Source organism: Homarus americanus, unplaced genomic scaffold (genome assembly GCF_018991925.1).
Source record: "Homarus americanus isolate GMGI-L3 unplaced genomic scaffold, GMGI_Hamer_2.0 scaffold28, whole genome shotgun sequence".
In the NCBI taxonomy this organism is placed as follows: domain Eukaryota; kingdom Metazoa; phylum Arthropoda; class Malacostraca; order Decapoda; family Nephropidae; genus Homarus; species Homarus americanus.
This window is the reverse complement of record NW_024742238.1, coordinates 8,985,077-9,009,971: the sequence shown is the minus strand read 5'-3', so window position 1 is coordinate 9,009,971 and position 24,895 is coordinate 8,985,077. Positions and strand designations below refer to the sequence as shown.

General features: G+C 46.1%; 1 protein-coding gene across 50 annotated transcripts in view; it reads right to left on the bottom strand.

The window, feature by feature from the left end:
• The window catches only part of LOC121876609 (Down syndrome cell adhesion molecule-like protein Dscam2), a 254,991-nt gene that overhangs the window by 213,381 nt on the left and 16,715 nt on the right, over positions 1-24,895 (bottom strand). For 47 of the 50 annotated variants that reach the window (XM_042381849.1, XM_042381861.1, XM_042381832.1 and 44 more), the window contains exon 3: positions 20,501-20,662. The exons of 1 other annotated variant lie outside the window; for it this stretch is intronic. In XM_042381849.1, coding sequence (XP_042237783.1) covers positions 20,501-20,645 — 145 coding nt within the window. In that variant the 5' untranslated portion in view covers positions 20,646-20,662. Of the gene's footprint in view, positions 1-10,039; positions 10,202-20,500; positions 20,663-24,895 lie in introns of all 50 variants that reach the window. 2 more of the 50 variants (XM_042381880.1, XM_042381827.1) reach the window with 1 other exon arrangement.

The window sequence follows — 24,895 nt, the reverse complement described above, 5'->3', positions numbered from 1 at the left end:
CGTGTGTCTGTCATGTCCCACAGATGGATGGTTACCGTAAGATGTGCCTGTGGTGTAGTGGCGCGCCTCAGAGTCCATCCACGCCTCTACACTCACGAAGTCGGCGACGAAGGAGGGAATCATGCACTTGAAGATGGCAGAGTTACCGGCCAACACGTCCTCGTCGATCACCCTCGTCACGTACGTCTGCGCCACCACTACAACACACCACAACCTTCAGTACCCACGTCCGCCCCCATGGTCTACCACACACTTTCCTAACCTACCACATCTCCCTACCACACACACACCTCCTTAACCCACCACATACCTCCCTCACCCACCACATACCTCCCTAACCCACCACATACCTCCCTAACCCACCAAACCTCCCTAATCCACCACACACACTCACATCACTGACCCACCATACACCTACCACACGCCTTCCTAGCCCATCACACACCTACCACACCTCCCTAACCCACCTCACACCTCCCTAACCCACCTCACACCTCCCTAACCCACCTCGCACCTCCCTAACCCACCACACACCTCCTTAATCCACCCTACCTACCATACACATCACTAACCCACAGTACATCCTAAATCCACAAACTCCCTAACCCACACCTCCTAACCCACTCCACACCTATACCACACACTCCCTCACCCATCACACACACCACACCTCTCCCTAATCCACCACACCTCCCACACACAATACCCTCCCAGACCCCCCCACAAACACCCCTCCCACACCAACGACACCCTCCCACAAACACCACACCTCTCCCTAATCCACCACACCTCTCCCTAACCCCCCACACACAATACCCCTCCCAGATCCCCCCACACCCCTCCCACACCCACCACACCTCTCCCACACCCACAACAAACGTATAATGTCTTGTTTATCCCCTGTCAGAGTAATGGTGACTCCTCGCACGACGGTCACGTGTACAGTAGAGTCAAAGTCGTGAGTCTTAGTGTTGATGGTGAGAGTCGCGGGCGCCATACACACACCAACAACAGACTCCCTGACGCGCCTCTACCTTACATTACCAGATAGGAGCAAAAATTCCCAACACCCGCCATCTATTTTCACGTAACTAAATATGTACTTATAGGTCAACAAAATGCTATAATGCTTCACTATATGTCAAAGGTAAACAATACTGAACATTATGAGGGTATTTATGGAACACTTCACGATAGGTTTAATGGCCGCCACAGTTTGGACCTTAAGTGACTGATTATCTCACACTGCCCCAGATGGTGAAACTGGTACACACGTAATGGAGGTAAAACTTGGCCTCCTTACCTCACACTGATAAAGCCAATTGGCTCTGTCTACCCAGGAGTAATTGGGAACTTGGATGTTAATCGATTTGCAGATCTCCGTATTCCGAGGTAGTGGTTAGCCAGTGCAGTTGGCGAGGTGTCCGGTCTTCTCGGACTATTTCTTGACACTGGATCATGCAGCTCGTTAACTCAGGGTGTGGTTGTTGTGTTTGCGACAGCTTCTACACCTTAAACAATTCTCGCCTAGGTGGCCCTTGGGCCGGCCATCCTCATTACACGAGGGGCAGCCACTATTATTGTGTGTGTGTAAGGGGGGTGGTTGTTCGGTTAGGAAAGGAAAGGTTAGGTTGGGGTATATTCAATTATTAATGTAGGTATAATAAGCTGATGGGGGCTAAGCTTTAGGTGATCTGAATAACTAAAGACAAACAAAACATAAATAAATAATGGTGATCAAGCTTGGTCACTGGCTGCGTTAAACCGAATTATAAGAAACATCTCTCAGGAGCGAAAAACAATATCAGTGAGGTCAGTTAGGCAGGTCCCACGGAGCAGGTCTGGGGAGGCCGACACCTGTAAGAGAAGACATGAGTCAAGTGAGTCGTGAGTCATGAGACAACACTCATACTCAGGTCCGATTCTCAAAGGTTCGCAAGTCATTTTCCCCAAACACTGAGTGAGAGAAAACTTCCTCCTACGCAGAGTCTTAACCCTTCAAGGAGTAGTGTCTTCACTGAGGTACTTTATTCTATCTACCACCAGGCGACTGAGAGAAACTCCTACGAGTTTTTGACACCATTGTGGTCGCCATTTTTTAGTTATCTTGAGTGTCGGTCTCTCATCATAAGCCACTATTTTGGGGTAAATATTTAACGCTACGAAACTTTTGAGAATCGTAGCCCGCAGTCTTAACTTGTGGTCTGGAAGAGGAGTCACTTTACCAACAACAACAACAACAAAGGGGATTTTTTTATAATCATTTTAGCTGACTGTGCTGATGTACACAATTAGAGGTGGCACCACTGTCGGCACCCAAATTTCCCGCTGGGGTGTAGAAAGGAAGTGTTGGCACCAGTGTGTGGTACTCTAGAGGGCGGGCAGGGTACACAAAGGCCACTACGGGCGGTGTATTACCATAATTATCTGAGGTAACGTAAGTCCTGGATTCCAGGTCCTCCCAGGCCTGAACGCTGACGAAGTCGGCGACGAAGGACGGGATGACACACTTCAGTATAGCCGAGTTGCCCGCAAGGACGCTCTCGTCCCACACCTGAGTCACGTACTTCTGAGACACCACTTACAGGAGACACAAGGAGGAGACTTATAACACCGGTAACTAAAGTTCTGGCAGTGTAATGTTGACCACCACATGACCCGTCTTGTTCCGTGGCCGTCAACTACACTGACAGGAGGACGCCTCCTACACCCACCACCCCAACAATGTAATCCTCACCAACAACTAACACAAAAAAAGGAAACATGCAAAAGAAGGGTAACAAAGCACTGGCCATTGACTCCATTAAGCTGCACAAGGAGGAACACATTGTCAGTGAGGTCAGGAAGGGCGAGCACTGCACTAACCGCCAGTGGGGAGGACGGCAGCCAACACCCAAACTGTGTCGTCCTAACCTTTACCTTCAATTTAAAAGTGTGTCTCCCAGGTGACAGTAACCACATGAGACTACAGTACAGCCATTAAACTACCACAAAACCTAAACTACCGTGAAAGAAACTCGAACTGGAGACGTGTCTGAAAGCCGACCCACCACCACAGCAGTCCACCAAACATCATGAAAATATAACCAGATAATCCAACGATATATAAAAACCTATAAAACCTCATTACTCTAATACATTGTTTATTTTTTCACATATACACAAATATAGACCGATATACATACATACATACATACATACATACATACATACATACATACATACAGACAGACAGAAGTAATTCAATAAGACCTCACAAGACCACCCCCCCCCCATCCCCCACCTCATGCGTAGAGTCAATAAGACCATAAAAATATCTCTCTATTTTTTTTTCATCTCAATCTAACGTTGTGGAGTGAGCCAAGTGTAGGAACAAACTGGGGGAGAAGTGAATACCTCTCCCCCCGGCATTAACTTGATTACGCACACAAGCTAAATATAAAACTGGGGGAGGGGGAGGGAGGGGAGGGAGAGGGAGGGGAGGGAGAGAGGGGAAGTAAATCAATGGGGAGGTGGGGAGGGGGCGATGCTAGGAGGACCCTCAGCCAACATTGCGGTAAATTCTCCCAGCAATAATCCATCCATGACTAATTTCTCACTGAAGGTCAAGAGTGAGGATTCTGAAAAGGTTTAGACTGTACACCCGGGGTCATAAATTCCCCCGCCTTCCTCCCTAAATGAAGCAGTAATCGACCCCAGCCAGTATCGACCCCAGCCAGTATCGACCCCAGCCAGTATCGACCCCACCCAGTATTAACCCCAGCCAGTATTAACCCCAGTATCGACCCCAGTATCAACCCCAGTATCAACCCCAGTATTGACCCCACTATTAACCCCAGCATCGACACCTCCCAATGAGATAAAACAACACACTCGGATCAGATAACAGTCAGGGTATAATAAGTCAGTCCGAACACTCATTCCCCTGACTCAGCTTCACCACAGGGAGCCAACTTCTGACCCTGACTCTACCATAAACAACATCACTCGCAGACTAAGATGTAAGGATGTGTACTTTAGTGAATGACTCGAACTAAAACATAAAAAAAAAAGAGACGTACATATAGAATGGCATCAAAATTACACTGAGACTATACCTCACTGAGACAGGAGTAAAGTAAAGAAACACTGGAATAATTTCACATGATTGCCCCCCCCCCCTGCAACCTTTACCTACTTGTCTTGAATTAAAAGCACACATAATCCAGTTAATCTGAGTATAATCAACGTACCATTCCGAGTGTTATATTATAATGCTTCAGATCCAGTCAGCGAGATAAGATACCTTCTCATTATCTTAAGTTACGAGGAATACAGGACTTCAATATACGAGCCTTTCAGAATCCAACTCGTGCATGTCATCAAAATAATGTCAGGGTTTTTTTTTGTCCCCTTTTTGAATGTTTATGTTTGTGTTGTATATCAATTAATTAACCAGAGAGGTGTTCTTGCGGCTCCAGCTGGGGGGTGAGGGGGAGGGAGGGGGGGAAGGTGAAAGGAAAAGAAAGGGGAGGAGGGCGGGAGGGAAGGGAAAAGAAAAGGGGAAAGGAAGGAAAGAGGGAAGGGGAGGGAAGGGAAGGGGATCTTTATCACATCAGCATCTTAGAAAACAAGGTCAGGAATCCTCCCAGATTTACAGATTACAGATTGCCCACGAGGGGACTAGTTTATTGGGCACCCCCTTACATCCTGTGCAAGGTGAAGCGCAGAAGCGTTTACAGGTCCCAACTGGGAAGCATGCGGAGTTCATGCTTGCCTTTATGACTCATGCATTAAGGGCGTAAAAGGCCTGGAGGGTCATGGGTTTTGTCAGCAAGTTACATAAAATGACAATGATGAGTGTGTGGGGGGAAAATTCCCTGTACAATTTATCTGTTTATGGCAAAGTGTGGCAGGTCCCTAATAATGTCAAGTGCCAGACCTGTCACTAGGAGGAGGGATATCTGGTCAGGGAGGGAAGAGGTGCCACCCCTGTAGGGGGTGGTCATAGGGCAAATGAGGATGTGGTGAAAGAGGGTGTGAGAGTCTGTTGACCACAAAGTTTACAAACAGTGCGGCCAGGCTCAGGGTTGCCAATGTACTAGGCGTGGCGAAGTACAGTGGGGGTGGAGGTGATATGGTGTGGTGGGGCAGGTACAGTAGGGGTGGGGGGAGGCACATAGGCATTGACAACATTGAGGGACACACCTTTTAGTGTTATTGTGATGGTGTGTTCGTCGACATGTCGGTGGAATTAAGACCCATTAATTGACCTCTGACCCCATAACCTTGGCCCTTGACCTTGACCTCAAACCCAACTTCCATCTAAACAAGGTCTCAAGGCGAGGACACGTATCTCAAGAGTTTGAAGATAATAACTCGAAGGCTCCAAGTTGAGAGTTAACACACACACACACACTATACAGAATGAGTCTTACTATATGCCATGACAAACACTGTATGATGGGGTGATGGTGAGGGTGTGGAGTAGAGGGTGAGGGGGGGAGAGGCGATGGGGATAGAAGGAGGGGGAGAGGGGTGAAGGAGAGAGGATAAGGGGTAGGGAGAGTGAGAGAGCTGGAGGGAGAGGAGAGGGTAGAGGCAAGATGAGAGGGGTGAGAGGAGAGGCAAGATGAGAGGGGTGAGAGGGTAGAGGCAAGATGAGGGTGATGAGAGGGGTAGAAAGGAGAGAGAGAGAGGCAAGATGAGAGGGGGAGAGGGTAGAGGCAAGATGAGAGGTGAGAGGGTAGAGGCAAGATGAGAGGGGTGAGAGGGTAGAGGCAAGATGAGGGGGAGAGGGGAGAGGAGATGAGAGGGAGAGAGGGAGAGGCAAGATGAGAGGGGTGAGAGGGTAGAGGCAAGAGAGAGGGGTGAGAGGTAGAGGCAAGATGAGAGGGGTGAGAGGTAGAGGCAAGATGAGAGGGGTGAGAGGGGTAGAGGGCAGAGGGGAGAGGGGTGAGAGGGTAGAGGCAGATGAGAGGGGTGAGAGGGAAGGGAGAGGGAAGGTGAGAGGGTAGAGGCAAGATGAGAGGGGTGAGAGGGTAGAGGCAAGATGAGAGGGGTGGGAGAGGGTAGAGGCAAGATGAGGGGTAGAGGGTAGAGGTGATGAGAGGGTGAGGGGTGAGAGGTAGAGGCAAGATGAGAGGGGGTGAGAGGGTAGAGGCAAGATGAGGGGGTGAGAGAGGTGAGAGAGGCAAGATGAGAGGAGGAGAGGAGAGGGAGAGGCAAGATGAGAGGGGGGGAGGGAGGGTGAGAGGGTAGAGGGAAGATGAGAGAGAGGGTGGAGAGGGGTGAGGGAGGTGAGAGGGTAGAGGGGATGAGAGGGGTGAGAGGGGTGAGAGGGTAAAGGCAAGAGAGGGGTGGGGAGGGGAGAGGTAGAGGCAAGATGAGAGGAGGAGAGGGTAGAGGGATGAGAGGGGTGAGAGGGTTGAGGCAAGACGAGAGGGGTGGTGAGAGGGCAAGATGAGAAGGGGTGAGAGGGAGGGTGAGAGGCTAGAGGCAAGATGAGAGGGTGAGAGGAGGGTGAGAGGCTAGAGGCAAGATGAGAGGGTGAGAGGCTCGAGGCAAGATGAGAGAGAGGGAGGTGGAGGCTGAGAGGAAGGTGAGAGGGTGAGGAAGATGAGAGGGAAGGTGAGAGGGTAGAGGCAAGATGAGAGGGGTGAGAGGGAATACTACTTAAAGCAGGATGAAGCCGTGTTGTAGTCACCAATATGAATGATGATAATGATGACGATAATAATGATATGATGGTGATAATGAGGAGAACAATTACAATAATGACGACGATGATGATAATAATAATACTGATGACAACTGTAATAAATAACAGTAAAAGAAATTTACCATCAACAACCACCACCAGCAACATCAACCACCATCATAAGCATCATCAACCATTTTCACCACCAACATCAACCACCACCACCATCATCATCAACCACCATCATAAGCATCATCAACCACTTTCACCAGCAACATCAACCACCATCACCAACATCAACCACCATCATCAGCATCATCAACCACTTTCACCAGCAACATCAACCACCACCACCACCATCATCATCAACCACTTTCACCAGCAACATCAACCACCATCACCAACATCAACCACCACCATCACCAGCATCATCAACCACTCACCAGCAACATCAACCACCACCATCACCAACATCAACCACCACTATCACCAGCAACATCAACCGCCACCATAAGCATCATCAACCACCACCATCACCAACATCAACCACCACCATCACCAGCATCATCAACCACTATCACCAGCAACATCAACCACCACCATTACCAACATCAACCACCACCATCACCAGCATCATCAACCACTATCACCAGCAACATCAACCGCCACCATAAGCATCATCAACCACAACCACCAGCATCATTATCGTCAACCACCACTGCCGCCACCATCATCAACTACTACCACCAGCATCATCAACCACTACCACCACCCTCAGCCAACACCACCAACAATCACCACCGCCATCAGCCACCACCACCAACAATCACCACCGCCATCAGCCAACACCACCAACAATCACCACCGCCATCAGCCAACACCACCAACAATCACCACCGCCATCAGCCACCACCACCAACAATCACCACCGCCATCAGCCACCACCACCAACAATCACCACCGCCATCAGCCAACACCACCCAACACCACCAACAATCACCACCGCAACAATCAGCCAACACCACCAACAATCACCACCGCCATCAGCCAACACCACCAACAATCACCACCGCCATCAGCCAACACCACCAACAATCACCACCGCCATCAGCCACCACCACCAACAATCACCACCGCCATCAGCCAACACCACCAACAATCACCACCACCACCACCACCATCAACAACCACCACCACCAACACATTTTGCTGAGAATTGTGAATACAAAAAATCCTGGAAGTTTAAGAGGAGAAAAAACAGACAAAAACACGAGATATGTGTGAGGGTACTCGGCGCCGGCTTCCTGGAGGGTGGCTGCGCCGAATAACAATTACCTACAAACGTTGAAGCTTTTGGTGGCAAAGCGTTTTATAGTATTTTGGCGGGAAGATTTGTTTACCATATTTGGCTGGAAAATGTACTGTATTTTGGCGGGAAAATATGTTCACCTTATTTGGCGGGAAAATATGTTCACCTTATTTGGCGGGAAAATATGTTTACCTTATTTGGCGGGAAAACATTTTATTTGCCTTACACAAAATTTAAAGGGTGCCCAATAAACTAGCATCGCACACCGTGAGGCGAATCTGAGCCTGAATCTGTATTATGTCTTATGCTGGAAAACGATCACCGTCTTTCGCCTGGAAAACGTTTTATGTCTTTGGCGGGAAAAAATCTTTCACTGTTAGATCCACAAAACAGCTGAAGCCTCAAGAAGAATGTGAACTGTATAGATATTTGTAATCAATAGTCGGGAATATAAGTTTATGACTGACTACTGCTGCCAGTACATCAAGAATGTGTAAAGAAACATAACAATACAGGCACACACTACACTACATTCCTCACTGGAGGTTGTGTATCGACCATTCCATTCTGTAGTGTGTGAGAGAGAGAGAGAGAGAGAGAGAGAGAGAGAGAGAGAGAGAGAGAGAGTTGGCCGTGCGCCGGATTGATTTAATTCTTTTCTGTCTTTAGATGATCCTGACAGCTTGTTTAGTAACTCAAACACCCAAAAATAGAAACAGTATTGACATTCCATTACCTGGAAAGAGAAAACTGTACATTATGATATATAAAGGTTAGTTAGAAGAGATAAAACACCTGCAGGGATTAAAATGATCTCTTGTTAATATTAATGAGTGAGGTGAGGCAGACCCCGCCCTGCCCTGAGGCGTACTGAAGGTGCCGTCAGGTAATCGTACCATAGTCTTCAGTAGCTACGTAAGAGCGGCCCTCCAAGTCCTGCCACGCCTGCACGCTCACGAAGTCGGCCACGAAGGACGGGATGACACACTTAAATATGGCTGAGTTGCCCCTGAGTACACTCTCGTCCAGCACTTGTGTCAGATACCCCTGAGACACAACTGAGAGAGAACCCAGACATCAGACATTGTCATAAAGAAAGTCCTGGTTCAGACACTGTCCCAACAAAAGAGGAGGAAAGTATTGAGTTAAACACTGCGGGACACAGAGAGGTGGGGGCAGGAGGCGCCTCAGAAGGTGTGGCTGGCATTTAATGAGCTGGGTGACGACATATAGCGAGGGCCAGGTCCCCGTGTGTCATCTGACCCTTGTTGACACAGGGAGGGAGGCCATGTTACCCTCACCCACCACACCTCCTCCTCCTCACACACACAAAAAGATCACCTGAAGAACATCCTCCTCAGGTAGAGCTGAGAGGAGATACTTCAGGTAATCCCAAACACCGGCTGAAGGAGAGAAGTGATGAAAGGAATAAAAACAAAAATGATAAAAGATGATTGTGATTATTAAGCGATGAGGTGGACCTGTAGGGGAGGAGAACCTTATTAACTCCCCCCACCAACTCCCACCTCCTTCACCATTACCATAGTTTTGTGAGGGGTAGTACGGCCTGCCCTCCCCATCCACCCACGAATTGACACTGACGAAGTCGGCGACGAAGGATGGGATAAGACACTTGAGTATGGCCGAGTTGCCCTTGAGGACGCTCTCGTCAACCACTTGAGTGACGTAACCCTGAGACACCACTAAGAGAGAGCCAGAGTCATCACCACAGTCCACAACAATGTCAAACACGCACTAATTAAGGTAGTGTGTGTTGAGGTGAGAGTCAAGTGCTACACTACACTACACCTGTACAGTACATGAAGGGAAATGAATAACATAAACCCGATGAAAGGATCCATTATCTGAGCGAAGTATGACTCAACTAAACGATAAAAAAGAAACTAATATAATAAAGGTAAACAAGAAAGGTTCGTAAAGCAAAGAAACAATTCCAGAAATCTGAAACAAAAAGTGTTTGGATGAGTGACGCTGTGAGCTGTAAGGGAAGACGTTATTAGTGGCCACAGGTGCAGGTGTGACAGTATTACCATATGTCTGGGACGGGTAGTAGGAGTCCCCGTGGTCATCCACCCACGACTGAACACTGACGAAGTCGGCCACGAAGGAGGGGATCACACACTTGAGAATGGCAGAGTTGCCTCTCAACACGTCCTCGTCATGGACCCGAGTCATGTACTCCTGAGTCACCACTTAACACAGACAGACAAGTGTTGCTTCAGTAGTTTATAGTAGCAGAATGACGCACCCTCCTCCCTCCGTCCTTCCTCACTCCCGCCCTTCCTACCTTCCTCACTCCCGCCCTTTAGACCTCCCTCACTTCCGCCCTTCTTACCTCCCTCACTCCCGCCCTTCCTACCTTCCTCACTCCCGCCCTTCCTACCTCCCTCACTTCCGCCCTTCTTTCCTCCTCACTCCCGCCCTTCCTACCTCCCTCACTCCCGCCCTTCAGACCTCCCCCTCCCCTCCTCACCCGCCCTTCCCCTCACTCCCCCCTTACCTCCCTCACTCCCGCCCTTCAGACCTCCCTTATTCCCGCCCTTCCTACCTCCCTCAGTCACACCTACCATCCCTCCCTGCCACCTACCCTCCCTCCCTGCCCCCTTCCCTCCCTAACGCCTCACGAGTGGTGTGTGATATGGTAAGACGTGACACGATAGAGAACATGATGAATAATCTAGTGAGTAGAGTGCGGCACCGGGAGGGACATGAATCAAAACATCTGACACAACAACAAAATTATCAGTCATAAACAAAACATCACAGAAAGGAACTAACACCAAGAAGAACATTTCCATTCTAAAAAAAAAAAAAAAAAAAAAGAAATACTGTTTATTTTCTTCAACCTGTAAATGAAAAAAAATGAATAGTACTTTTACAATTCAAACCTGAAAGAAAAAGGAGAAAGATTATGAAAAATGACCGAAAACGACTGAAAATACCTGAAATAATGGTAACGTTAGTCGGTAGTGTTACTGCTGAGGGACGAAACTTTATAGGAAAATCAAACCAGGAAAATCATTACCATAATTCGTTTCGCCAGGGTAATATATATGGCCCTCAGAATCTACCCAGGACTGAATGGTGACGAAGTCGGCGACGAAGGAAGGGATCTCGCACTTCATGATGGCTGAGTTGCCGCGGATGACGTACTCTTTGTCGGCGTCCGTCTCGTAATCCTGAGTTACCACTGAGGACCACAGCCAGGCACACACACGGGTTAATACATCGTGTAAACTAATGTGTTTTGATAGTAAACACATCAGTAAACTACAGTATACCACGAAGTAAACAACTGTATTCCCTTCCCAAGACGTGTTAACACCATGAGCGTCGCGTACAAGAGGTGTAGTGATGAGGGAGTGAAGGGATACCGTCTTTGTTACCTACAGCGTATGTGATGATTATGTGAGCCGTGAAACTTGAGGATAACATGTTTAGAAAGACGCTACAGTTACGGAGAAGACACGGCAGCCACAGACAGAAGAGCTACCTGGAGGAGGAAGACGGGGCACCACCACCAGCAGGAGACCCCCGACAGTGGCAACAACCAACAACATATAATTGGTTAACGTAAACAATGAAAAGAGACCAAAGTGGACTCTCTCTCTCTCTCTCTCTCTCTCTCTCTCTCTCTCTCTCTCTCTCTCTCTCTCTCTACCTGGTTTAAATTTCTCTTCTTTTTTTCGGCAGCTGTGATCAGGATCTGTGGCCACGTGACCCCTGAATCACATACTGGGATATCACTGGTAGCGGAATGATAATAATGATGAAGATAATGACGATGATGATGATGATGACGATGACGATGGTGATGATGATGATGACGATGGTGATGATGACAATGTTAATGATGTTGGTGATGATGGAGACAAGTGAGAGCCAAGTGTAGTAGAATGATAATGATAATAATGATGAATGATGACGATGACACTAAACCACTCCCCAGTCCTCGTATTCACAGGTGACTCCAAAAAATTTCCCCTACGATTAAATTTTCTCCTGACTGGTAACACAGCACCCTATATATGAGACACGGTCTGACGTAACCCTGCGACACACACACACACAACCCTTCACGAGGTCAACATTGCGTGGCGACACTAACGTAAGTGAATGACGAGTAAGGGTCCCGGCCTGAGTGGTGAGAGGAGTAGCGGGAAATCTCCCTAAGAGGGGGTAAATTATCTGACGCCATTGGGGAAATTTGGAGGATCTCTGCCGTCCCAGGGAACCTCCGCCACACGCTGGGCAGAGGAGGGATCTGACTGCAGCTTTATTACGTGGAAGAGAGTGTGAGGAAACGACTACACGAGTAAGAAAAAAATAAAAAACGACATACTCACGAAGTTATAATAATAAAAACAATAATAGCAACAGCAACAAGACCAGCAATAATAATAATAATAATAATAATAATAATAATAATAATAATAATAATAATAATAATAATAATAATAATAATAATAATAACTGACTGGACGTAAGATTCAAATTCACACAATGTCATCAGAAAATATCAGTACCAATTACACACGTGGGTATACAGCACAGGTAACACCATTGACCAATCAGGTAACGTTGTCTGTCTATCACCTGGAGAAACAGAAAGCTTAATACCATTATTCACCCTGAAACAAAACAATATAACTAAACACTGTCTGAAAGGAGAAAATCTTAATTACTTGTATTTCTGAAAGCAAAGAGAGAGTGAGAGAGAGAGAGTGAGAGAGAGAGAGAGAATGAATGTGTTTGTCCGTCTGCGAGTGTCTATTTGAGTTTACGTGTGCCTGCCTGTGTCTGAATGTATCTGTCTGTGTCCATGTATCTGAGTGTATCTATGTGTGCCTGTTTGTGTCTGCCTGTCTACGAGCGCCTTATGTGTCTGCGTGTGTCTGAGTGTCTGTATGGTGTGTGTGTGTGTGTTGGGATCATTACCATATTGACTGGAGGGGTAATAAGAGTGGCCCTCAGAGTCTGTCCATGACTGTACAGTGACGAAGTCGGCGATGAAGGAGGGAATCTTGCACTTGACCACCACTGAGTTACCCCGGATCACGTACTCGTTCTCCGCCTCCGTCTGGTAGTTCTGGGTCACCACTGAGTACAACCACAGAGTACGTCAGTCAACACAACCATAAAGTAAATCCAGAGTACGTCTTAACATACCATTGAGTAAAACCAGAGTACGCCAGCGAACACAGTACTCCCCACTCTTAACATACCATTAAGTATAGAGTACGTCTAATCATACCATTGAGTAGAACCAGAGTACGTCTTAACATACCAGTACACGAGATGGCCGACCACTGAGATATACCCACGAAATGTTTCCTTCCTGCATTACTGAGTACATCCGAGTACACCTAGAGACCAGAGTACCTTCACCAACCTAGTACACCTGAGTACACCCAAGGACAACAGCACATCATAAACACAACACAACACACCCACCAACTACCTCAGGTGTGTACGGCCAAACACACCCAAATGTCTTCACACTACACCTGTCCAACACACACCTGTCCAACACACACCTGGCCAGTCACCTCAGCCACTAGCCACTGAGGTAAACCAACAAGAGGTTTTACCGCCACAAACACCGTCATTAGCATAAACCATAAACCGCCGGGGGAAACTTAAACCGTTACTTTGAGGAACACTTAGTCGACACAGACAGACAAGAGACGAGGCAGCATAAACACGTGTATAGACATGGTGATAACTATGAGGGGAATAATAACCAAGATACAAACAGTCATTAACTGATATATATATAAACATAACAATAGTGAGGAGGAGGATAATAATTCAATCAAGTGAGAAAAAAAACACATCTAAATTCCTGGAAAATAAACACATTAAACATGGTATTACTGTTGACTGTAAAGGAAATTAATGTTAATGTTATCTGTAAATAAACGGAGAGCTTCATTAATGCCAGCGACCACCACCACCACCGACCACCCGATAACACTCCATCAAAGAGAACCCCCCTCTCCCCTTCCCTCCCCCCTCCCCCTCCAAAGGGTATAGCCCCCTCAACCTCCCATCAAAGTGTAGCCTCAATCTCTACCCCCTCCCCCCACCCCCCCTCCTGGTGGTGGTGAGTTACCGTAGTTGCTGCTCGGGTAGTAGTTGTGGCCCTCAGAGTCCACCCAGGCCTGCACACTCACGAAGTCGGCCACGAAGGAGGGAATTTTGCACTTGAGGATGGCGGAGTTGCCTCGGATCACGTTCTCCGACTCGGCCTCCAGCAGATACGACTGGGAGATCACTGTACAACACCACACACGTTAACAAACACAGACGATACGTAATGTTGATGCCTGGTAACGGGCGCTTTGGTGTACTGGGTTCGAGCCCCGGTGAGGGAACTACACACACGTTGTGGCCGAGACACATAGTGGGCATAACGAGAGACTCACACACCAACACCCGCTATCATTATACTGTCATCACACTTTAATAATCTCCATAAGTAACACGATGGAGGAGACTTATTATGGCTTCAGGTACTTTGTGAAAAAAAAATGTCTTTCGGTAAGAGACACATAGTTACAGATCAACACATGTGTCATGGAGGTTAGTGGTGACACATTTAATAAGCTGTAAAGAAACTACACGTCACGGGGGTCACCTATAGAGTAAGACAAGAGGAATAAAATCACGATATAAGAATAAATCGAATATATAATTTTTTTTTCACCTGCTAGAGAAGAATTCATATTAATAACAGTAAGTACATGTATCCCTAGAGGGCGTTTATATCACCTGAAAGCGAGAAATATCACATGAGTATCGTCAGTGCAGGGAGAGAAGGTGTGAGCTGTGAGGGGCTGATGGCGAGGACTAGTTTACCATAATTATGAGAGGAAGGGTAGTAGACCCGGCCCTCAGAGTCCACCCAGGCCTGTACGCTGACGAAGTCGGCCACGAAGGAGGGGATCTCACACTTGATGATGGCAGAGTTACCCAGGATCACGTGCTCGTTGTCTGCCTCTATCTGGTAGGACTGAGGCACCACTGACCATGCCGGGGAGAAGGTTATACGTGAGACACTAACACACACACACACGAGAGACAGTGAGAGACTCTGGTGTGAGGAAGAGATGACTGTGCTGTAACTAAGAGACAATACGACCATAGAGACAAAGTTAAATAGAAGAGATGAAAGACAATAACACCAACAACCATAATCCTGAAAAAATAAGTCAAATTCATTAACCCTGAAAAGACAAAAGTATTAAACACAGGTAATGATGCCTGGAGAGAGAATCACGTCAGTATTAGCGGAAGGTTGAGGCACAAGACGGGTCCTGGGAACACGAGGACCTGAGAAGAGTGAGAGTGTAGAGGCGGGACTGAGAGACTGCCTGAAGGACCACAGTGGGAGATATGAGAGAGTAAGAGTTAGAAGTGTTGAAAGATAAGGTGTCAGGTATAAGGTAAGAGGGGATGATGGTGAGGGCTTGTTTTACCATAACTATGAGAGGAAGGGTAGTAGACCTGGCCTTCAGAGTCCACCCAGGCCTGTACGCTGACGAAGTCGGCCACGAAGGAGGGGATCTCACACTTGATGATGGCAGAGTTACCCCGGATCACGTTCTGATTGTGGGCCTCCAGATGGTAGGACTGATGCACCACTGACAGGCAGAACCACAAGTGAGTACTGACCCCCCAGCCTACAGTTATCACACACCACTGAACTAACACTTAAATATATATGGATGAATAAAAAAGAAAGGAAGAAAGCAAGGAATAATAGCTAAACAAAGGAACCTGTAAACAATAAAAAAGAAAGAAGAATGGGTTAAAAAAAAGGCCTAAGGCTCCTAATATTTCAGCAGCCGACGACCTCCTAAAAGGGTGAACAAATAGACACACCATATATGAATCACATTAACCCTGGAAAGGTAAAGAGAGGAGCATCAGTCAGTGGCGGCGGCGGGGTGTTACTAATTACCATAACGATCAGAGGGGTAGTAGACCTGGCCCTCGGAGTCTATCCACGACTGTACACTGACGAAGTCGGCGATGTAGGAGGGGATCTCACACTTGATGATGGCTGAGTTACCCCGGATCACGTACTCGTTGTCTGCCTCCGACTGGTACGTCTGAGCCACCACTGAGTACACCCAGAGAGTACTTAGTAATCAAGGTATGTCTGCTATACTTCCCTCTCTCTCACACACACACACACACACACCTGCTTCCGTCACACTACAATATAATGGCTGCCCCTCATGTACGAGGGCCGGCCCAAGGGTCACCTAGGTGTGAATTTGTTTAAGGTGTAGAAGCTGTCGCCAACACAACAACCACACCCTGAGTTAACGAGATGCTTGACCCAGTGTCAAGGAACAGTCCGAAAAGACCGGACAACTCGCCAACTGCACTGGCTAACCATTACCCCGGAACACGATCCGCAAATTGATTAACATCCAGGTTCCCAATTACTGCTGGGTAGACAGAGGCAAATGGCGTAAAGAAACTTGCCCATAGTTTCACCCTGCCCGGGGATCGAACACGGGTCCGATCGCTTGTGGGGCGAGCATGCTGACCATTACACCACAGGTCACACTACAAAACCCCTCAATCACACTACAAAATCCCTCCGTCACACTACAAAACCCCTCAATCGCACTACAAAAACCCTCCGCCACACTACAAAACCTTCCATCACACTACAAAACCCTCCGACACACTACAAAAAACCCCAATCACACTACAAAAACCCCCAATCACACTACAAAAACCCCCAATCACACTACAAAACCCTCTGTCGCACTACAAAACCTTCCATCACACTACAAAACCCTCCGACACACTACAAAAAAACCCTCAATCGCACTACAAAATCCTTCCGTCACACTCAAGGGGTAAAAATGTGGAATATTAATTGATAACACGACTTAAACCTGAATTAGAAACCATGGGGACAAAGGGCCTATCTGAGAACAAGTTTTCGAATATCAATATATACCAAAAAATACCTGAAATAAGATAGAAACCGGAATTAGAAACCAGGATATAATGAAAGAACAGAAACCAGACGCTTGAAACCTTAGAAACCAAATACTCTTGATTATTTCTTAACATGAACGTAACATAAAATATAGCCCTGTAAACAGAAAACAGTCGTTAGAAACCTTAAATAACACACAACTCTGAAAGAAAGAAAGAAAGAAACCGTATAAAGACCATTAGATACCATACAGGATATATTAAACCTTGAAATATATAAATACCTCTGAAAAAAAATCTTTAGAAACCACAGAAACCACATTGCACATTTTAACATAAACCTGAAAAAGAAAGAGACCAGATATCAGAAACCATCAGTAAATAGTAATAAAAAACATTTGATACATCCCTGAAAGAGAACAGAAACCCAGCATTAGAAACCTGGCAACGAGGCTGTGATAGTGACCCTTAACGCTTCACCTACTCCCTATAGGATTCAGTGCCACTCTATAGGATTAAGTGCCACTCCTACGGGATTAAGTGTCACTCATCATAGGATTAAGTGCCACTTCTACAGGATTAAGTGCCACTCCCCATAGGATTAAGTGGAACGTCTCACAGGATTAGTGCCATTCATCATAGGATTAAGTGCCACTCCTACAGGATTAAGTGCCACTCCCCTGGGCCTCAGCATTACCATAGTTCTGTGAAGGGTAAATGCTGGTGCCGTCATCAGCCACCCAGGACTGTACGCTGACGAAGTCGGCGACGAAGGAGGGGATGCTACACTTGAGGATGGCAGAGTTACCCCGGATCACGTACTCCGTCAGCACCTCCGCGCGGTACAGCTGAGGCACCACTGGAGAGAGTCGCCAGTCAAGGAGAAGATTAACCACTGGGTGAAAGCTCTGAGCCAAAATATTTATACCTTGGTGAAAGCTCTGAGTCAAAATATTTATACCTTGGTGAAAGTTCCGAGTCAAAATATTTATACCTAGGTGAAAGTTCTGAGTCAAATTATTTATACCTAGGTGAAAGTTCTGAGTCAAATTATTTATACCTTGGTGAAAGTTCTGAGTCAAAATACTTATACCTTGGTGAAACTTTGGTTTACTAAGACTATATTCCATTTATAACATAGGAAAGTTTTGAGTCATTCATAATATTCACCAGTGGAGAAAGTCACTAATGAGTCACGGAGTGAAAGTTTAGTCACCAGGAGTCACGGAGAGAAAGTTTAGTCACCAGGAGTCACAGAGAACATTTACTACTAGGTGAAAATTATGAGTCACAAGGTGAGACTCATCAAGATTATTTGCCAGCAGAGGAAGACTCGAGTCACCAGGAATCACCAAGAACACTTACTGCAGGCGCCTACAGATAAACTCCCTAGTACAAACACCAAGTACCAATAAAATCACCAAGTACCAATGAGTCACCAAGTACCAATGAAATCACCAAATACCAATGAAATAATTTTTACCAATGAAATCACCAAATACCAATGAAATTTCCAAGTAGTCTAGTTCCAATGAAATCACCAAGTACCAATTTAGTCACCATGAGCCAGTAAATCACCAAGTAGTGTCCTTAGAAGGGAAAGAAGACTTGTGAAGGATGAATGGTGAGTGAGTTATTAAGCCCAAAAAAGCTAAATAATTAATGATCCCACGGACACGAGCCTACACGGACACGGTACGACAGTGATAACACGGACACGTCCAGTGGTATTAACGGTGCGCCGGTAATAACACGGTCTATTTGCAACCACGTAGTACATTGATCACGGTCACGTACAACGATCACGGCAATTACGGCCACGTACATGGGTTACAACCACGTACACTGATCATAACCACGCCTCACCACGAGATCAGGTTTACATACTGTAGGAACATGCGCAAGGTCAGGTCGTTTCAAATTACCTTCTCAGACAATTATTCTAGAGGATTTTCTTCACTATAGCAACGTAACCCAATAAAGTAGACGACATGAATAATAATAATAATAATAATAATAATAATAATAATAATAATAATAATAACAACGACGGTGTAGGCATGGGGGAAAAAGTCTTAATAATCAGAGTCAGAAATATTCATTATCTTTCTGGAATAGATAAGAGACTGTTTATCATTAGTAATTCAACACCTGAAAGATAAATTAAGGTAAGGTGAAGATGGGTTGGGTTAGGTTAGGTTAAAAAAGTATTGGGAAAAATCTTCGCCTTATCGTCCCTGTAAAACCTCCCACACATGAGGCTGGCGAGGCCCCTGGGTGGGTGGGAGGAAGAACATGAGACACAGCAGCTCAGTCTCCTAGGGCGAGTTACCATAATGATCGTTCAGGATGTAAGAGTCGCCATGGTCGCTGATCCACGACTGAACGCTGACGAAGTCGGCGACGAAGGAGGGCACGTTACACTTGAAGATGGCCGAGTTGCCCCTGATGACGTACTCGTGGTATACGTCCGTCTGGTAGTCCTGGTGAACCACTGTCAACCATACGCCAGTCAGTGAGTGGTAGTAAGGTGGTAGCAGTTGTGTGGGTAATTGGAGAGGTAGAAGCGAGGTGATGGTAGTGATAGTGGTTCTGGAGCAGTGTGATGTGTGATGTGTTAGTGAAGGTGGAGGAGTGACATGGGCCAAGGTGGTGGAGGAGTGACATGGGCCATGGTGGTGGAGGAGTGGTGGAGAGGGTGAGAGTATTGATGATGGAGAAGAGATAGCCTCAGGAGGAGGTGGTGGTGATTGAGGGAAGGTGCGACACCACACCATTGTTTACCGTCACACACCATTGTTTACCGTCACACACCATTGTTTACCGTCACACACCATTGTTTGCCGTCACATTACCTTGTTTACCGTCACACACCATTGTTTACAAGTCACCCACAATTATCTACCGTCACATTACCTTGTTTACCGTCACACACCATTGTTTACCGTCACACACCATTGTTTACAAATCACCCACAATTATCTACCGTCACATTACCTTGTTTACCGTCACACACCATTGTTTACCGTCACACACCATTATTTACAAGTCACTCACAATTATCTACCGCCACATTAACTTGTTTACCGTCACACACCATTTCTTACCGTCACACACCATTGTTTACCGTCACACACCATTATTTACAAGTCACTCACAATTATCTACCATCACATTACCGTGTTTACCGTCACACACACTTGATATCCTCCCGCTCTCCTCCCTCCCGCTTAATTATTTCCCTTAAAAACAAAAAGTTTCCCCGTCCTGACCAAAACGAATATTAATTTAAGCACAAGAGAGAAAGAATAGACGATTACGCCTGTGAAAAAAATAATCATCATTTAAACCTGGAAAAAACAGAGAAATAAACTACTGTATGAAACTGTATTAATCACGTGACCTGAAATAAACCAGAATATATTACTGTATGATTTAAAGTTATGTCAGATCTGAAAGACAAAACAAAAGTAATAAAGTTTGTTAGTCAGTCACCCCTCACACACACGTCTGGTTAATATTACCATAATCGTCAGAGGGATAATAAGTCTGGCCTTGATCGGTGACCCAGGACTGTACGCTGACGAAGTCGGCGACGAAGGAGGGGATGTTACACTTGAGGATGGCTGAGTTACCCCGGATCACGTACTCCAAGCTTACGTCTGTCATGTACTCCTGGTGCACCACTGAAATGTTGGCCAGGGATGGTGACCAGGTGGTGGAAATGGTGACCAGGTGGTGGGAATGTTGGACAAGTAGTGGGAATGGTGACCAGGTTGTGGGGTGGTGGGAATGGTGACCAGGTGGTGGGAATGTTAGCTATGGGTTGGTGAACTGCATGGAGAGCCAGTCACACTCACACAATCACTGGAGATACAGTCAGTTAACGAGAGACAGTCACTCACAGTCAGTTGTAGAGAGAGAGAGACAGTCACACTCGGTCAAAATAAAACAGAACACATAAATAACAAACACCACAAACTTCACACACAAACAAACAAACAAACAAAACAAAATAAAACAAAATCCTCAAGACTTCAAAATAAATCCTACACACACGAGACCATTTTTTTTTTTTTACCCCAGGATGAAAATATTTAGTGTTAAATATTCCTGGGAGACAAAATAAGTTCATTAAGGAACACTCAAGCACCTGGAAAATTAAAGAGACGGTCACCTTAATTAACGAGGCTCTGTGAACATTAAAAAAAAATATATGACACGTGATTAATTATATCCTGTAGGAGAGTAAATAAAAAATAATTATTACTAAGTTATCCCTGTAAATGAAGTTTTTTATTAATACTGTTGTAAAATAATCAGATAATATATTCCTGTAAAAAACAATAAACCATTAGTTTAAAAATATATATATTAAAAATTGCCGTAAATTTTGTTGTAAGAGAAGGATTTTTACGAGAGAAATTTCCCAAGAAGTTCGGCACTACGAGAGAATTTTCCCCGTAGGAATAAGTAAACAACGATATTTCCCCTGCAAAGAAAGAAGAGAAATTTCCCTTTTAGAGCAACATTAAAGAACAACTCCCCCGCCCCCTCCCCCACACCCCTGGAGAAGGTAGGGAACATTCTGAAGTTGTCCCCCCTCTCCCCTGCGGCATACTGTATAACCCATGGGAGGGGGGAGGGGGGGGAAGGAGGGGGAGGGAGGGAAGCCCACAATGAAAGTCCCGCGAGGCCCTCAGAGGAAGCGGCCATTATTACCGTAATTCTGGGAAGGGTAGTACATATCGCCTTGGTTCGTCACCCAGGCCTGTACGCTGACGAAGTCGGCGACGAAGGAGGGGATGTTACACTTGAGGATGGCTGAGTTACCCCGGATCACGTTCTCCAAACTTACGTCAATCAGGTACTGTTGAGGAACCACTGTAGGGGGGGAGGAGCAGGGAGGAGGTCCAGATACCAATCAGAAAACCACAATAAACAATCAGATACGTCAGTTGTATAGCTGATGACGTATATATCAATCACATAACCACAATGACCAATCAGATGCGCCAGTTGTGTGGTTGATGACCTAAATATCAATCAGATAACCATAATGACCAATCAGATGCGTCAGTTGAATGATTGATGATGTAAATACCAATCAGATAACCACATCGATCAAAACCAAAATTGAACCCTAAACTGTTAATGATACGAGACAACAGACAGACAGAGACAAACAGACAGACAGAGAAACAGACAGACAGACAGACAAACAGACAGACAGACAGACAGACAGACACCATCACTGTATCCCCCAAGAATCTCCATCGATCTGAGTGACGAATGACCCACCAGGCGTACAGGTTCCCGTCACAAAGGACTTGAGGAGCTATCAGGAGGGAACTAACTGCCCATAAGAGAAGGACAAATGGCACCGCCCCTCAGGTAAAGTTAAACTGCCCATCAGATAAACTAACCCCAACCAAATGGCACCGCTCCTCAGGTAAAGTTAAAATGCCCATCAGATAACTAACCCTAACCATCAGAGAGTAAGCTACCAGGTAAGGGGGGAGAGACCAAGTATACCCATCAGAAGTTTTAAGTCAGGTGCCCATCAGATAAGCTATATCCGGCAGGGAAGGAGACCAAGTACCCATCAGAAGTTAGTTAAATTGCCCATCAGATAACTATCCCAACTATCTAAGATTAAACTAACTGGTAGGGAGAAGGGCCAAGTACCCATCACAAGGTAAGCCTCGGATTGAAACGAGACAATCACTCTGATGGACCTCCAGCGGCAGTGACAATCAGACGCAGAGCACCATTCACAGGATCAAACGCCGAAGAGAGAGAGAGATAACCAAGGTCTTACTACTGCCCAACACATAGGCTTTAAGAGGTCAGTCTAGATACAGTGTGTGTGTGTGTGTGTGTGTGTGTGTTTAAAAGTTTATATTCCATGCTTAAAAAAGATGATACGATAACCATTTTAGACTCGATAACCTAAAACACACACACACACACACACACACACACACACACACACACACACACACACACACACACACACACACACACACACACACACACACACACACACACACACACACACACACACACACACACACACACACACACACACACACACACACACACGGGTAATTAAATAAGTGAGCAAAGTCAAGCAAGTAGTGAGCAAGTTTTAATATTTTCTCCTGCAAAAGTAAACACAAAGAGATGACGAAGCTGCGACATAACTCAGGAGTCAGTTTGTATTACCTGAAAATTAAAGGAAAATACCTGAGAATTACCTGAAAATTAAAGTTAGTGAATTGTACCTATAAAAGAAATATATATTGTGAATTATTTATTTTATCTTTTAGAAATGTAATACATAAACTACTGTATGAAACTGTATTAATCACGTGACCTGAAATAAAGTAGAATAATATATTACTGTATGATTTAAAGTTATGTCAGATCTGAAAGACAAAACAAAAGTGATAGTTTGTTAGTCAGTCACCCCCTCACACACACGTCTGGTTAATATTACCATAATCGTCAGAGGGATAATAAGTCTGGCCTTGATCGGTGACCCAGGACTGTACGCTGACGAAGTCGGCGACGAAGGAGGGGATGTTACACTTGAGGATGGCTGAGTTACCCCGGATCACGTACTCGGGCACCACGTCCGTCTGATAGTTTTGGTGAACGACTGTGGGGGAGGACCTTGTTGTTTATGACAGCATGACAGGTGAGGGGATGACAGGTGAGGGTATGACAGGTGAGGGTATGATAGATGAGGGGATGACAGGTGAGGGTATGATAGGTGAGGGGATGATAGATGAGGGGATGACAGGTGAGGGGATGACAGGTGAGGGTATGATAGGTGAGGGGATGACAGATGGAAGGAAGTTCTTATTTTGTCCCAGTGAACCCTTGTGGAGGAGGACCTTAGTGTGTTTATCTTCAGGGGGAGTGAACGGAGGGGACGGGCCATAGCTCAGGCACGGCAACACATCCAGGCTTTAAATGCTCAATACACCTGAGGAAGGAATCACTCGTAGGGGGAACAGCTGGTGGTCATTGAGGAAGGAATCACTCGTAGGGGGAACAGCTGGTGGTCATTGTTGCGGGAGAGTGTGAAGGCTGTTGTGGGCTACCTGGTGTTGGGTGAGGGGTAGTGTGACCCTTTGTTTAGTGTGACTCTGCTGGTTACTGTTCCGAGCTAATAGTGTGACGCTGCTGGCAATGTTTGGAGTTAGCGTAACGTTATTTGCCCTTGTTATGGGCTAGTGTGACGTTATTACCCACCGTTACGAACTAGTGTGACGCTGCTGGCCAGTTATGGGTTAGTGTTACGCTACACAACGAACATCACACACACACACACACACACACACACACACACACACACACACACAATTAACTCTACCAGATCCCACCTGTTGTATATTAAACATAATCAGTACACATGTAGTAACATTAACCTGAAATATAAAAGGAAAATCTGGATTATATTTTTATCTACTTAATTAAAATCTGGAAGAGAGAAAAGACTTATAAATTAGTTCTTATTAATGATGCTCTTAAAAAGGTGGGTGTTAATAATTAGGTTAGTTTAAGCCTCAATTACGGCCAGGTAGTGTCCAGGGAGCTATTATTCTTGACGGGGCGGCGCTGGATCTGTAGGAGGGGTGCTGGAGGGGCAATGGACCTGCTGAAGGGGTGGTGGAGGGAAGTAGGTAGGTAGGGTGGTAGGGAACGGGGGAGGGAGGGAAGGGGTTATGGTAGGGAAAGGGTTATGGTAGGGAAGGAGGTAGGGAGGTAAGGAGGTAGGTATAGGTAGGGAGGTAGGTATAGGGAGGGAGGTAGGTAAGGAGGTGGGGGTATAGGGAGGGAGGTAGAGTAGGTATAGGTGGAGGTAGGTATAGGGAGGGAGGTAGGTATAGGGAGGAGGTAGGTATAGG